Source organism: Desmodus rotundus, chromosome 8 (assembly GCF_022682495.2).
Source record: "Desmodus rotundus isolate HL8 chromosome 8, HLdesRot8A.1, whole genome shotgun sequence".
NCBI lineage: Eukaryota > Metazoa > Chordata > Mammalia > Chiroptera > Phyllostomidae > Desmodus > Desmodus rotundus.
The window spans coordinates 126,885,148-126,900,264 of NC_071394.1; the positions used below are offsets into that span (position 1 = coordinate 126,885,148).

Genomic DNA, 15,117 nt, shown 5'->3' on the forward strand with positions numbered 1-15,117 from the left:
GGTACTTTCACAGCCAGGTGTCGTAGTTACTGATGAATGAATTGGTAGATGGGAAAACCTGTACCCAGTGTGTGCATTAACTTCTGGCCCCAGGGACTGTTCCTTCTTCAGAAGTGTACCCATCTCTTACCCTCAGGGGCACCCCACCGTGGAACACTTATTTTAGAAACGGGGCTGGCCTTGGAACAGCTAGTGAAAATACACTAAAAAGTGAAAATACACCAAGGGGACCCCCTGTAGTTGTTCATGGTAAAATTGTCTGTCCGTGTGGGCGTTGCGTAGCGTGTTTGAAATTGGAAGAGGAAGGAAAGGTGGGCACCTGCTGTGCGGAAGTGGCTCGGGCACAGTGGTCCTGAGGATTTGCGCCCTGCCGTGACCAGTGAGGCTGTAAAGCCTGCTTCTGTTTTCATGTACTTCTCCCGCAGTTCCCGTAGTAAGTAGTTTCAAGCTTAGGGGAAGGTCTTGATTGCCTTTGTGAGGCTGAGATGAAACAATGGTCTTTCTAGCTTCTTGAGCCAAAGGGGTTTCTCTTACAGTTCAGGCAGCCATCCTGCATCTGCAGAAAGTCCACAGAACGGTCCGGGAACCTGGCTGGGCAGTGTTCCTACAGGCAGAGGGCTAGGAGCTAACACCGCCGGGAGCTCCATGTGTCGGCAGCGCTCTTGTGGTTAGCTGGTTTGGGTTTCAAAACCATTTTCCTGTCAAATGTGAAGTTCTTTGCTTAGCTTCGGGAAACCCTTCTGTGAACGGCTGTGCGAGCAGCTGCCCACGCGTCTGCAGCGGTGAGGGCCGGGCCGGGCTGCTCTCTGTCGTGTCCTTCCCACGTGCGCCCACGAGGTCAGCACCCTGCCGTTACCTAGGCCTTCGTCAGTGGGCTTGTGTTGACAATGAACGGACACGCATGTTCATTATAAAGCATAGAAAGCATGCTTGCAAATAATGTGTGCATATTGTGTTCTTTCTGCAGGTTAAGTGACCCCTGCTCAAGCCGATGGGATGAAAGAAGCTTGTCCCAGAGGTCGAGGTCATGGTCGTATAATGGGTATTATTCAGACCTTAGTACGGCAAGACACTCCGATGGGCACCATAAAAAGCACAGAAAAGAGAAGAAGGTTAAACATAAAAAGAAAGCTAAAAAGCAGAAACATTGCAGGAGACACAAGCAGACTAAGAAGCGAAGGATTATTGTACCATCTGACATCGAGTCCTCAAAATCTTCCACCCGGCGTTTGAAACCCTCTGGTGATAGAGAAAGGAGGTCTCGATCTTCCTCATTAACTTCTCATCACTCGTCAAAGAGGGACTGGTCTAAATCTGAGAAGGATGGCCAGAGCTCTTCAACTCACTCCAGCAGAGACTCATACAGGTCAAAGTCTCACTCGCAGTCTTACTCTAGAGGAAGCTCAAGATCAAGGACACCGTCAAAGTCCTCCTCACATTCTCGAAGTAGGTCAAAGTCCAGATCTAGTTCCAAGTCAGGGCGCCAACGGGCAGCATCGCGATCGCCGGGAAGAACAGCCTCTCCGCTGAGTGAGAACAGGCCCGTTAAAACAGAGCCTTTAAGAGCAGTAGTGCCACAGAACGAAAACGTCATAGTGCAGCCGCCGGTGGTGGCAGAGAATATCCCCGTGATCCCGCTGAGTGACAGTCCCCCTCCTTCCAGGTGGAAGCCTGGACAGAAGCCCTGGAAGCCCTCTTATGAGCGAATTCAGGAAATGAAAGCGAAGACAACCCATTTGCTGCCCATCCAAAGCACTTACAGTTTAGCAAGTATTAAAGAGACTGGTGGTTCATCCTCCTACCACAAAAGAGAAAAAAATTCAGAAAGCGATCGGAGTGCTTATTCAAAATACAGTGGCAGAAGTTCAGAAAGTTCACCGAGGTCAAGAAGCAGATCCTCCAGGAGTAGATCCTACTCCGGATCGTACTCCAGGTCGCGGAGTGTAGCCAGTTCCCGTTCCAGGTCTCGGTCTCCCTCCTCCAGATCTCATTCGCGAGACAAGTACAGTGACCATTCGCAGTACAGTCGATCATCTTCATACTCGTCTGCTAGCAGTGATGCTGGAAGGCGAGCCAAGAGGAAACCTAGGTCCCATGGGAAAAAAAATAGCGCTTCAAATAAAAGGCGCAGCAGCAGCTCTGAAAAGACACTGCGCGATAAATACGTGAAGGGCAGAGACAGGGCTTCGTGTCAGAGGAAGTATAGCGAAAGCAGGTCATCCTTGGATGATTCTTCAGACAGTGGACGATCGAGTGTTCAGGTTGCACAGTCCGCCCAGGGAAAAGGGAAGCAAGTCCAAATGGAAACGAGTAATAAACAAGAGAAAAACAGAGATGGAGGGAAATCCAAGCCCGAACGGGAACGCCCTCACTCAAAAAGAAGAACTCTGAAAGGGAATCTTTCTGATCACTTTAGAAATGGCAGTAAGCCCAAAAGGAAGAATTATGCTGGGAGCAAATGGGACTCGGAGTCAAATTCTGAACGAGACGTAACTAAAAACAGTAAAAGTATTTCCCGGCCATCTTCCGACAAAGAGGAAGGGGAGGCCACGTCAGATTCCGAATCGGAGTTTGGTGAAAGTCACCCCAGAGCCAAACCCACAGCAAAGTCATCAGCGGGTACTTCGCTGCCTGACGGGAGTGGTGCCTGGAAGTCAGGCAGACAGCGGTCCTCACCCTCGGACTCCGAGGGGTCCTGTTGCAATTCAGAAAACCCTAGAGGGAAGCCGCGGAAGCGCAAACACGGGTCAAAGGAAAACCTCAAAAGGGAACACACCAAAAAAGTAAAAGAGAAAACGAAGGGCAAGAAGGACAAAAAGCACAAGGCCCCAAAACGAAAACAGGCCTTTCACTGGCAGCCTCCACTAGAATTTGGGGAAGAGGAGGAGGAGGAGATTAATGAAAAGCAAGTGACTCGGGAGTCACAAGAGAAAAAACAAGTTTCTGAAAACAGTGAAGCCACAAGAGAAAATATCCCCCGAACCGAGAAGCCCTGCGAAGATGGGAGCCTTACAGGTAAACAGAATACGGCGCCCGCGTCAGATGCCGAGCAGCCGGCTCCCGATGACAGTAAACCACGCATATCCCCTGCACCTTCAAGCCCGGAGGAGGAGGTGGCCGGTTCGCCCCCACACCTCCAGCCTGTGGGAGAAAGTGCCCCCAGCGGAGTGGAGGATGTGCTCCAAGCCGATGACAACATGGAGATCTGCACTCCAGAGAGGAGTTCCCCAGCAAAGGTGGAGGGGGCGTCCCCTCTGGGAAGCTCGAGGCTCCATGTGCCTGACGTGGGCCCTGTGAAGCAGGAAGAGCAGGCTGGGCATCCCGAGGCAGAGGTGCAGAAACAGGGCAGCGGCATGGCGGGAGGCCCTGTGGTGGGCGAGGTGGGCACGGTGGGGAAGGCAGACAGTGCGTCTGCAGCCCCGGCCGGCGCTGTGGAAGGCACGGTGCGGGAGGCAGCGGCCGACAGGGGCCAGCTCGGCCTCCTGGATAATAAGTGGAAGCCCTTGCAAGGGGCGGGCCACCTGGCAGCACCGGCAGCTGTCACATGCAGTGCCATGGAAGGGAAGGCGTTGACTGCTCTGCCTGAAGTGAAGCCACAAGGCTTGAGAATCGAAATTAAGAGCAAAAATAAAGTGCGGCCTGGGTCCCTCTTTGATGAAGTAAGGAAGACGGCACGCTTAAACCGGAGGCCGAGAAATCAGGAGAGCTCAAGTGATGAGCAGACGCCTAGCCGGGATGATGATAGCCAGTCCCGGAGTCCAAGTCGGTCTCGGAGTAAATCCGAAACCAAATCAAGACACAGAACGAGGTCTGTCTCCTACAGTCATTCAAGAAGCCGGTCGCGAAGCTCCACGTCCTCTTATCGGTGAGCAATATTCTCTTTACTTTTTTTTTTTTTCCCTAAGAGAGTCTGTTACTGTTTAGCTTGGAAGAACACCAGAATTAGGGACAAGATCACTGTTTCCAAATATCTGGAAGGTGAATAAGGAGAAGTCTTGTGCCGGGTGACTCAGAGAGCGGATTGAGGACACGGAGCGGATTTCAGGGAAGAAGTTGGGGCTCAGAGTAAACAGCGGTCACTCCCTGTCGAAGCTCTCTGGGAGCAGAGACCAGTTGCTGTGGCCGGTGGCAAGTTCTCCACTCACTGACAGGATGGAGAGGGCTGAGGGGCGCTCCGCCCAGCCCTCCACTTCACACAGCAGGGAGCTGCGGACCACAGAGACCAAGCTGCCTGCTCAGGGCAAGCATCTGGATGATCTTCTTCTAATTTTATTTTTCAGTTGTAGTTGACATTCAGTATTGCTTTGTACTGGTTTCAGGCGGGACAGCACAGTGGTTAGACAGTCACAGGCGTAGCAGAGGGTCCCCTGGTATTTCCGGTGCCCACCTGGCACTGTACATGGTTACGACAATATTACTGACTGTGTGCCCTGTGCTGGACAGTACATTCTCGTGATGTTTTCATTACCAAATTGTACCTCTTAATCCCTTTACCTTTTTCGCCCAATTCGGTGATCTTTATTCAAGGCTGGGATGGTAAAAACCATCATCTTTAGATATATTTATTTTTTTATTTTTGGTTCAAGTGGCAGCTAACTTCTGTCATCAGCATAGACAGAGAGTTTTTTTAAACTAGAAGTGGTGAAGGTGATCGGGGTAATTAGTTCATACTCTTGGTGTTGTAAATATCTCTCGGTTTTACTTCACTGTCTCTTAATTACTCATATCTCTTACTATTCTGTGCTTGATTTTCATCACTTGAACGTAAAATATAATAATAGTCTTTGAGCGTTTTCGTTTCCCTTTCTAGTGATTCGTTAGTCTGTCTCTCCCTTTACCCAGATTTCTTTAAAGCTAGGAAACAGCACTTGCCACCTATAATAACTGTCTCCCATTTACTCCTCGGTTGCTTGCAGTCTGTCTTCTCTGCCCCCCCCCCCATCTCGCTAGACTGAGTGAGATTTTCACGTTCTTCCACGTGGCTGGTTTTCGGTCCTCGCCTTCTGGAAGCCCTCTGCTCATGCTCTTCATCCCTCTCACACCATTCCGTGTTTGTGCTGTGGGTTCCTCTCCCTCCTCCTGCCCCGACGCCCAGCAGGCCCAGAGAGCTAGTGAATCCTGGCGTTTCATATTCCTGGGTGCAGTTACCTGTCGAGCTGTTCCAGCCTCCTGTCTGTTCAACATCTGCTTTCCTATTTGCTCGCTGATAGCTCTGAGCTGTTGGTGATGCTGGCCACTCTCATTTAGTACCTTCCGACGACTGCCTTTGGGGTAGGTGGTGTTTCATCTTATGAATGAAGACAGGCGTAGCGAGGCGAAGCAGTTTGCTCTAAGCTGTTCAGCCAAGGTAGTAGACAGAGAGCTAAACTCTGCCTCCCTGATTTGCTTACCTGCCTGGGTCTGACTCCCCTACTAGGCTGTGAACTCCCTGAAGTGAGGGACTGCCCTGCAGAACATCTTGACTCTGCCTAAAACACCCACAGGGACGTTTGGTCCATGTCAACCCATCTCCCTACCTGGCCCCAAGTGCCGTCACCACCCAGGCGAGAGGGGGTTGCCATTGGCAATATAGCCACACCACAGTTATTGGTGGATCAGCACTAAAACATGGTGGATTTTTTATGTCTTAAATCAAAAATGGAAGTAAACAAGTTATCTGAACCCAGGGGTGTTTTTTTTTAAAGCGTGGATGTTTCTGACAGGACCAAATAGCAAGGACCACTTGGCATCAGCTAAAGATGCTCATGGACAGTTCAGTTTGGATGGACTGAACATTTGCTGATCCACAGACTGTTTCCTGCTTGTCTTTCGGTCCCTCCCAGTCTGCTTTATGATTGCTTGTTGAGGAAACGACTGGAATCTTAGTAGAACACAGCGTGTTCAGGGCTGCGTAAACCCTGTGGCGGTGTTTACGTAAGTGGCCTGCATGTAGGGTTGCAGTCCCGACCCTGAGGGACAGGCGTGGAGCAGGGGAGAAGGGCAGGGGGCCAAGTGAATGCAGAGGGCAGGATCGAGTTACTTACGTTTTTGTTTGAATAAAGGTTAAATAGAAATAAACATAAAAGACATGATTAAGGTATACACGTCATTTAAAACGTCATCAAGCCTTAGTAGAGCTTTGCTGTACCTGATGTAGCCCTCCGCAGTGCTACCCCGCTTCCTCTCTTCTCTCCTGGACATTATTCTAAACTGCTGTTACAATTTTGTTGTTTTTCTGTATAGTGTTTCCTCAGATGTTTCTGTCCTTGTACAGTGTTGCTTTTGCATGTTTTCAAACAAAATCCTTTTATGTATCGATGTTCTAAGTTTGCCTTTTTCACTCAACATTATGTTCCAAAGAGATATCTCAGCTGATACAGGGGGCTCTAGCTCATTCATTTTCCTGCTTTAGAATATTTCAGGGTATATCTGTGAGTTAATTTTTTTAACCCATTCTGCCGTTAATGGAGATTGGATTACTTCCTCTTCTGGTATTACTAACAGGGCTTCTGTACACAGACCTGTACCGGCATTTCCTGGCTTTTCTTTGTATCATTCTGTTCAATTTAAACCCTTATTAGCTGTCACTGTCACACCCACACTGCGAGGAGTTCACCTTTCCAACGACCAGTCCTCTTACTGTGGTTTCCCTCCCTGCCCTCTGAGTAATTAATTTTAACAGCGTGGGGGTTAATACAATGATAGTTGTACCCTCCTAATTGTAGATCAAGAAGCTATTCTCGAAGTCGGAGCAGAGGGTGGTACAGCAGGGGCCGCACGAGAAGCCGGAGCAGTTCCTCTCGCAGTTACAAAAGTCACAGGTGAGCTCGTGAGTCCCGCCTTCTGTGGGGTCTCCGTCCTGGCTGTTGAGGCCTGTCATTGCTCAGTACCAGTCGGGCCCATTTTCCCACCCAGTTCTCTCTCTTTCAAAGAGCAGTCAGGTTCTCACTGGCTGTTCTCAGGACGGGATTTTCCCGGAATGAGGAAAGACGAGCAGTAGAGATATTTAAGAGAGGCCCTGACCATTGTATCTCTGCCTCCTCCACACACCCCCAATCCCCAGCATACCCCCAGCATACATCGTCCTTAACCTGAGTTCACATCTGCACTCACTCACCTTGTAACTTGGGTTAGAGGTTGGGATAGGAGGAGTTTTAGGTTTTGTTTTTTTCAAAGTAGGTTTATAGTTCTGAGTATAGGCAACAGCTTATTCTTGTATTATTATTTATTAATTTTTGTATTATTTGTATTTACAACTGTAAACCACCACTTTTTATTTTTTAAATTTTACAGAGGGAAGGGGGAGAGAAAGAGAGGAAGAGAAACTTGATGTACGAGAGATACATCACATGCCTCTCACATGCCCCCAACTGGGGACCTGGCCCGCAACCCAGGCATGTGCCCTGACTGGGAATCGAACCAGCGACCCTTGGTTCACAGGCCAGTGCTCAATCCACTGAGCTACACCAGCCAGGGCAGGATAGGAGGAGTTTTAAAGGGGGACCAAATGAAGAAGTGGGGTGAGGGTAATCCCAGATTTCTAGTTCTCACAGATTCTTCGAACCCTTGTTTGCCCTTCAGGGATTTTCCGCAGCTGCAGCTTCATCTTACTTACAAGGCAGTGCCCTACCTGGGCAGACCTTCACTGCCTCCGCCCGCTCCCAGTTAGGGCCTCCACAGGGCTTTCTTTAGGGGCATCTCAGAGAAGAGTAGCTAAAACTCAGTCTTTCGTATGAAACCCAACATGCTTTTTTAAAAATCCAATCTACTTTTGATACCAAGGCTAATAGCTGCCGGATTTCATTGTGTTTTCTTCTTGATGGGTAAATAAATGTCTAGATTTTTTATGTAGCCTGTGCTGCTGCACACGATGACGGTCGCTCATGTGATTCATACTAGGACGTCCAGCAGGAGCAGATCCAGGAGCAGCTCGTATGACCCCCACAGCCGGTCCAGGTATGGGCAGGGGTGAGGGGCCCCAGCGGGGGCGGAATCGAGAGGCCTTGTTTTATAAAACCCGCATGCCCTTTAAATGTGTTGTATTTCACTGAGAAACGTACACGCTCGTGAAATCACGCCCTTTCTAAATGAGGTCTTTTTGACAGTGTTTCCTGTTGGCCCGTTCTGCTCCAGGGTCAGAAGGCACAACTGACGTCAGACCATAGGGCAGGTGTTACTGAAAGTAACGCACAGCCTCCCCAGCTAACTTGGTGTTAATTTTGTGAGGCTTTTCCGTTTGGTGTGGCACGCCTGGTCTGGGGCGGCTGTGAACGTTTCCGGTGCTTGTCACGCGAGCGTGTCACTGCCACACGGCGCCCACGTTCTAAGAGAACTCTCTTAAGCTCCTGAGGAGGAGTGGGAGCAGGTGAGTGTTTGAATAGGAAACCTTAGTGTGTACTGTCGTTGTTGAAGCAGGTCCTACACTTACGACAGCTACTACAGCAGGAGTCGGAGTCGCAGTAGGAGCCAGAGGAGCGACAGTTACCACCGAGGCAGAAGCTACAACAGGCGGTCCAGGTGGGTCTCTCCCTGGAGCCCTGCACAGTCCTGTGGGCAGTCGGCGTGTGAGGCCATAGACTGAGAAGAGAAAGCATAATCGTCTTCGGACGGAAATCCCTTTTTCTCTTCTTGAACTTCAGCCACACACAGGCAGCTGCAGATGTGGCTTTTGTGTTAAAGTTGCTGGGTAATGTTTGTTGGATATTGTTGATGTTTGATTCTAAAATGGGTTTTTAAATACTCACATATCCTTGGACAGACATTTTTCTCGGAAGCAGTAAAGAGAGAAGTCCACCCAAACCAAGGCCCACTTTTTAAAATGGGGCTCGTTACTAGAAATAGCAAAGGGAGTTTGTCAATTTTTTAAATTAAAAAAATATATAATAAAATATTATAATCATTTTCTTTAGCAGCAGGATTAAGGTTCATATTTCGACATTTATTTGGGGGAAATGTGCTTTTTATATATTTAGAAATACTATGTTTTATGTAACATTTTGCCCAGTACTGCAAGTTTTTATGGTAACTTTTTATTATGTCCCTTTCCTGGTGGCTTTCAGCCTTACCCTTCCCTCATCCACTGCAAGGACAACCGGCGATCCTTGTAGAAGGTCACTGCTATCTGGACACTTCCTTGTCCTAAACTCTTCAAGGGCTCTGTCCGCATTGGCCTCCGGGGCAGGGCCAGGCTCCTTAGCGTTGCACCTAAGGCCTTTCCACTTACAGCTCCAGCCCAGGCTTTTCTGTCTTCCCCCTTTAATGTGCGGGAACCTTTGCTTCTGCTGAGAGACGCCCTTCCTGCCCTTTGAAATGGCCAATTCCCACCCCACCCTGCAGGTCTGCACTGCAACCCAGTGCCCCAGGAAGCCCTCCACGACTGCCAACCCTGAAGTGTGCCGCCCCACCCCCGTGCACTAGCTTGTCTTGCCCACTCTTCTGTATTGCTCTTGAGCCCCAGGGAACAACATTTGGTCACTTTGGTGTGTGTGTGTATGTGTGTGTGTGTGTGTTCCTAGTATCTAGCAAAGTGACTGGCTCTCAGTGAATATTTCCCCAAATAACTGGGTGCTGACCATCACCATGTCCTCTCGACTCCCTGTCCCAGTGCTCCCTCCTCCTGTGCCCGCGCACTATCCCCCTCCCTTGGCCACCATTTTGACTTCCATATCTGTAATGAAACGCTCTTCATGTACCCTTCCCCTCACTTCCTCAGTCTGATTAAGTATTGATGTTCATTTGGGTAACATGGAAAGTTATTCTGCTTACTTGCATGAGTGGATTTCAAGTAACTTTCCAAGGTGCAACGTTTCTGTATTTTATCCTAACCTTGCTATTACTACTCTCTACCATTTGAAGCATCTCTGAAAAGTCCGCAGTGTCGCCACAGCCAGCGGGCCCTCTGCCCCGTGCACCCGCTGTGCTGGATGCCACCTCAGCAGGGCTTCCAGCCAGTCTGGTGACAAAAGAAGCTACCAGAGGAACTCAGAGGGTGACAGCTAAAACCTGTCCTGTGTGTGTTTTGTGTTGTTACACAGGAGTTGCAGATCTTACGGCTCCGACAGCGAGAGTGACCGAAGTGACTCTCATCGCCGGAGTCCCAGCGAAAGCAGCAGATATAGTTGAAAATGTCCCCCTTTTCGATACAGATTATATCTTATTTGTAAATATCTGGTAACTTAAACGTGTAAGAAACTTAATGGCAGTCTATTGTTCTATTTCAATATTAGAGATGAATTTCAAAAATAGACACTTCTTAATTGTTACTTGTTCCTTGTGTGCAGAATTTAAAATACAGATATGTCTCCTAAAAATATTTTTATGCCACATTTTACAGTAGCCAGCTCTGGAAGTGAAATTTCATTTTCTTGAATCAAGAAACCATGAACTCTTCGTATAATTTGCAATATTATTTTGGATAGACTGTTTCCTTCCATTCACGTATTCTTTGGAATACGGATTCGTTGTGCCCATTTTCAGGTTTTTGTATATGTGCTGCCGAGCACGTTAAGGGAGAACTGTTAAAGGTGGCCAGGTGTCCACATACCCATTACAGAGCCCAGCACACCCGTGCTCTTAGAGACACACCGCCCAGATCCACACTGACGGCAGCCAGGAGTAGGGGCGGTGGCGCTGGGGCTCGTCATTCATTCCTTCCTCCTCTGTCGTCTCCGAGGACCAGGAAAGAGGCCGTCGCACAGCCTGCTGTCTGTACTACTTCCAGTGGGCGGGCGAGGGCAAGAAGAATAAACAGCCTTAACTCTAAGCACCTACACTGTCTCTAAGGGCCTAATGTTTCACATGCTTTCTAGTCAATACGATCAGAAGTTCAGACTGTAAGAAACAATTCTATTCCAGTTCACCCTCTGGAGCTTGGTGCTTTCTGGTGCCCCTTTAAGCATTGTTCTTCTCTACTACACATGACAGTCTCATAAGAGAGAGAGATTAATTTTTTATTCACCGGCACCAAACATACTTCCTTCTGAGCTGTATTCACTTTGAGTATTTGGAGGGGTTCTGTCAAGCCACAGGTGTGGGCTGGGGGTCTCCTGGACGGGGCAGGACTGGCAGAGGGGATCGTGTGGCCACGCAGGCCTATACTACACATGACTGACGCGTGTGCCTCTGGAAGAGTGGATCGAAGAATGGACTTCAAAAGTAATGGCGAAACCTAACTGCCACCATCCTGGACATTTTGCAGGGCTTTTAAGTCAAGAAGCAGACTACAATAGTAGCTGGACGGTTCTCAGCACCAGCATGCTCTCCCTGTTTGTGCCGTAACCCACACCGACTCAGTGGAGCCTTGCATGATGGGTAAACCCAGGACAAAGGGAAAGACGCATAGGGGATGACGTAAACTGCATGTTTTCACAGTTCTGGGTGGTTCCTCCAAAAATGGTGTGGTCTGTAAAAGCCGGTGTGTTTTTTTTTAATCTAGTTGGAGTTTTTCCCCCAAGTGTACTTAATCACCTTAGTGCCAGTTTAGTCCAGTTATGCAGAAGAAATTCAAACTGGGTGTTTGAGGTAGAACGTGGTGCCATCCTACCCAGGCCACGCCTGGCGTGCTTGGGAGGTGGGGGAGAGCCTCCGGTGGAGGGCTCTGGTAACCCTTGGTGGGTGGAGGGATGGCCTTGGATGTGTTCAAACCATTACCCGTAAACGGTTCTTAAACAGGGTTAAGGGGTCAGTTGTTTGCCAGGTTGATAGAGGGGAGTACATCAGAAAACACGACCTAAGTCTAACAAACGTACCCACTAATGAATACAAAACGTTATGGCTCATATGAAGGGTTTTCAAAAGTTGCCTGCAGTGGAGAATATTGCTTTAATAATACTCTGGGAAAAATCGGTATTCAGAACCCAAACCAAAACTGCCAAATCTCATTATGTTACGAAAAGTTACTGTTGGGCAGTGGATAGGTTTTCTATTGCTTTGTAAATAACTACTCCAAACTTAGCAGCTTAAAACAGTACTCGTTTCTTAGCTCACAGTTCTGTGGCTCGTGAGTCTGGCTTGGTGCGGCTGGACTCTGCTCAGGGCCTCACAAGGTGGAAGCCGAGGGTCCGCAGGGCAGCGTTTCCCTTATGGGGCCCTAGAGAAGGGGCTGCTTCCAGGCTCGTTCGGGCGGGTGGCAGTCTTCCATTCCTGGCGGGGGGCCTTGCCCTCAGCTCCTTGAGGCTGCTGGCACGCCCCCTCGTGTGATCCTCTCCGTCTGCACGCCAGCGATGGCCCGGCGAGTCCTCGTGCCTCCGATCTCCTTCCTCCTCTGTTTTAAGGTTCATGTGGTTCCATCGAGCCCACTGAGGCAGTCTCCTATTTTAAGGTCACAGAACATATCGCCATAGGAACGACCTCCGTGCACAGGTTCTGGGTTGGGGCACAGAATGGGGCAGGGACCTTTTGGAAGCCTGCCTCCCTCGGCGGTCCCTTTGCCCACTGTGGCCGGGCAGGTGGGCCCTGGAAGCCTCGTTGGTGCTCTGTGGCAAAGAGCAGTGCTCGGCTGCAGCGTTCAACTTGTGTGTTTACTGAACGAACTACAGAGACAAGCTTTTCTTCCTAAGGGGATTATTCTGTATTTTAAGGTAATTTTTAATGAAATTGAATTATGTTGCGTATTGTGCTTCTTAATAGAAAATGCATTATTGGGCTGTTTTTGTAACGTCCTGTTTACTGCAAATGCAACATGATATAGCTGGTATTGTTTAAGAACTAGAAAAACTTTTGTACATATCAGCAATGTCTAATTTGTATACACTTCATTTAAATTCCCCTAAAACTTGAAAGGGGTACCTTGTAGAAATTAAAATGTATACTTAGTCTAAGTCTGCGCCTTTGTGTGGTTCATCTTTCTTCACCCGCGCAGACCGAACTGGTCCTTCTGAGGTGGGAGAGGAGACTGCGGGCCTCGCTGCCAGCCACCTCTGAGGCTCCTCGTCTGCAGCTGACAACTTCACGCAGTGACCTCTCCTCCCCCAAGAAGCTCTGGTGGTGCTTGGTGTCCCCCTGGGAGCTTCAGAGTGGCTCCAGGCTTTGCTGTGGTCACCTGGCTGCGACCACATGCAGATGTGTGGCTGGGGAAGGAGTGTGTCACATTCCATCCGCGAGGGGCTGCCTAGGGACAGCGTTTCACCTGCTAACCCACCTATGCGGCCTCCGCACCTGCGTCCCCACGGTTCACCAGCCAGGCACACGGGGCGCGCTCCCCGGGGAAACATTCGTGGGGATATTTTTAGCAGCCACAAGAGAACCTGCAGAGAAAGTACAATTAACTTTTTTCTCCTGGGGACTCCAAGGAATTTGTGCTTGCTTGGTGAATACCACATAACCTCTTGCAGTAAGGCTTGCAGAGATTCCGTGTTCAAAATTCAGTCACTATAGACCCCTTCCCCTCCCAAGTGGGGCAGCTCCTGACAAAAGTCCAGTCTGAATGTGTTGCTTTAAACTTTTAAGAAAATTTCCAAGTCTGCCATGGAAAATCCCCAAGTGAGGTTCCTTCGGGGTCCTGTTTTCTAGTGAGCACCGGGGTCTGGATTTTCCTTCCGGCGGTGGTCATCGTCATCCTCACCCCGACAGTGGGCCTCATCAGCAGGGCGGTGTGGGGGAACAGCGTGGGGACCTTTGGTCTCAGCTCTTCTCAGTCAGCTGGGCCTCGAATGGCAGCTAAGAGAATCCAAAGAAAACGCCCCTCGTGGGCCACCGTGCCCCTGGAAGGGAAAAGAGACCCCACTCGGTGCAGTGGGAAGCCTGCAGATCAGCCCCTGACCAGGTGAGGGGCCTGGGCGAGGGCACCCACTCCATAGCTGCCGCCCTCAGTGACAGGCCAGAGCCTGAAGTCCCCTGAGGAACTTGGGATGGGAGGGGCAGGCAGGGGTGCTAGAGGGCTCCTGCTCAGCGGGGAGCCTTCCTCTGATGCTGTGAAGGCAGCAGCCTCACAGGGGACAGTAGCTGTTGGCCTCAGGACAGACTGGGCAGCTCAGGTCAGTGCCCAGTGAGGGCGAGGCAAGAAGCCCACGCCAAGGGGCAGAAGGCCTGAAAGGTCTGGGTTGTTTTAAGGTTCCAGTAGAAAAAGGCAATGCTCCCTTGCCCCTGCCTCCTCCCTGTCGGTGGGTGGCTACGACAACCCCCGCTGACCCAGGGCCCTGCAGGGTAGGGGAGCTAGGTCTCCGGGTGGGGGGCTGGAGGGGCCTTGCTTATATGTTCTGCCTCCTTGGAGCTCGGCACTAACAGGCTACAGCTGCTGGCGGGCGGGGACCTAATTCAAACCAGCAGGTCGCCTGTTCCCTCCTGCAGCACAGGCGTCATGGCCTTGGCATCCGAGGCCTCCCTCACTGCGCTTGGAGTTCTCTCCACCCTGTGGGGCAAGGGACCCCAGGCCTCTCGTTAGTGACTGAGCCTGGCCCTCCACGTGGAACCTGGGCCTCCTCTCCTCCTCCTGGAGGTGAGCGCTTGGCCAGCGTCCCTGAACTGCTGGGCTCTGGGCCTGGTTCTAAGCATTTAATCCCATTCTAGGAGGGAGGAGGCCTTATATCCCAGTTCTTCAGAGAAGGAGCTGAATTCTAAAAATCCAAGCAATTTCTCTAAAGTTCCCCGACTTTAGGAAGTGGCAGAGCAGAACTTGAACCCAGGCAGTCTGGCTCTGGCCCCAAACCCTTAAGGACTGTGCCACAGAATAGTTGCTCATAGGGATACTTTGTATCTTCAAAATAAAATGAAGTTAAGCCAGAGGCATGGACACCAGTGTGCTCCTTTCTCGGGGTCCAGCCTGGTGGTAGATTTTAGTTGTGGGAGGCCCTGGATGGCCTAGGGCTGAAGTGCCAGCACAAATGGCCGCTCTGCTCTCCCTGCTTCCCCCATCTCCGCTACAGCAGGTACACAGCTCCGAGGTGCCCCGGGAGGCTACGCCTGCACAGCCACATAGCCACACAGCCACACATGCACACCCCCTCACCCATCTTTCCAGGTTCAGTAGGGGCGAGTCTGGTTTCCCCAACCAAGTCTGGGGCTGCTAGTTTGGTCCCTAACACAGGAGGGCCACTTGGGGCTAGATGCTTGGGGAAGTTGTGAGAAAACCCAGGGGCTGGCCTCTGGAGGCAGAGGCATGGCTGCTGATCTGGCCCACCCAGCCCCAAGTGTCTGAAGGCT

At 50.3% G+C, this 15,117-nt stretch overlaps 1 protein-coding gene across 7 annotated transcripts in view; it reads left to right on the forward strand.

The window, feature by feature from the left end:
* NKTR (natural killer cell triggering receptor) overlaps window positions 1-12,797 on the forward strand; it is a 44,440-nt gene extending 31,643 nt beyond the window's left edge. For 6 of the 7 annotated variants that reach the window (XM_045200112.3, XM_024565665.3, XM_024565666.3 and 3 more), the window contains 5 exons: window positions 968-3,865; window positions 6,705-6,800; window positions 7,879-7,935; window positions 8,392-8,496; window positions 10,014-12,797. In XM_045200112.3, coding sequence (XP_045056047.2) covers window positions 968-3,865; window positions 6,705-6,800; window positions 7,879-7,935; window positions 8,392-8,496; window positions 10,014-10,101 — 3,244 coding nt within the window. In that variant the 3' untranslated portion in view covers window positions 10,102-12,797. The remainder of the gene's footprint in view (window positions 1-967; window positions 3,866-6,704; window positions 6,801-7,878; window positions 7,936-8,391; window positions 8,497-10,013) is intronic. The other variant, XM_024565667.4, reaches the window with a different exon arrangement.
* Window positions 12,798-15,117: the final 2,320 nt, after the last annotated feature.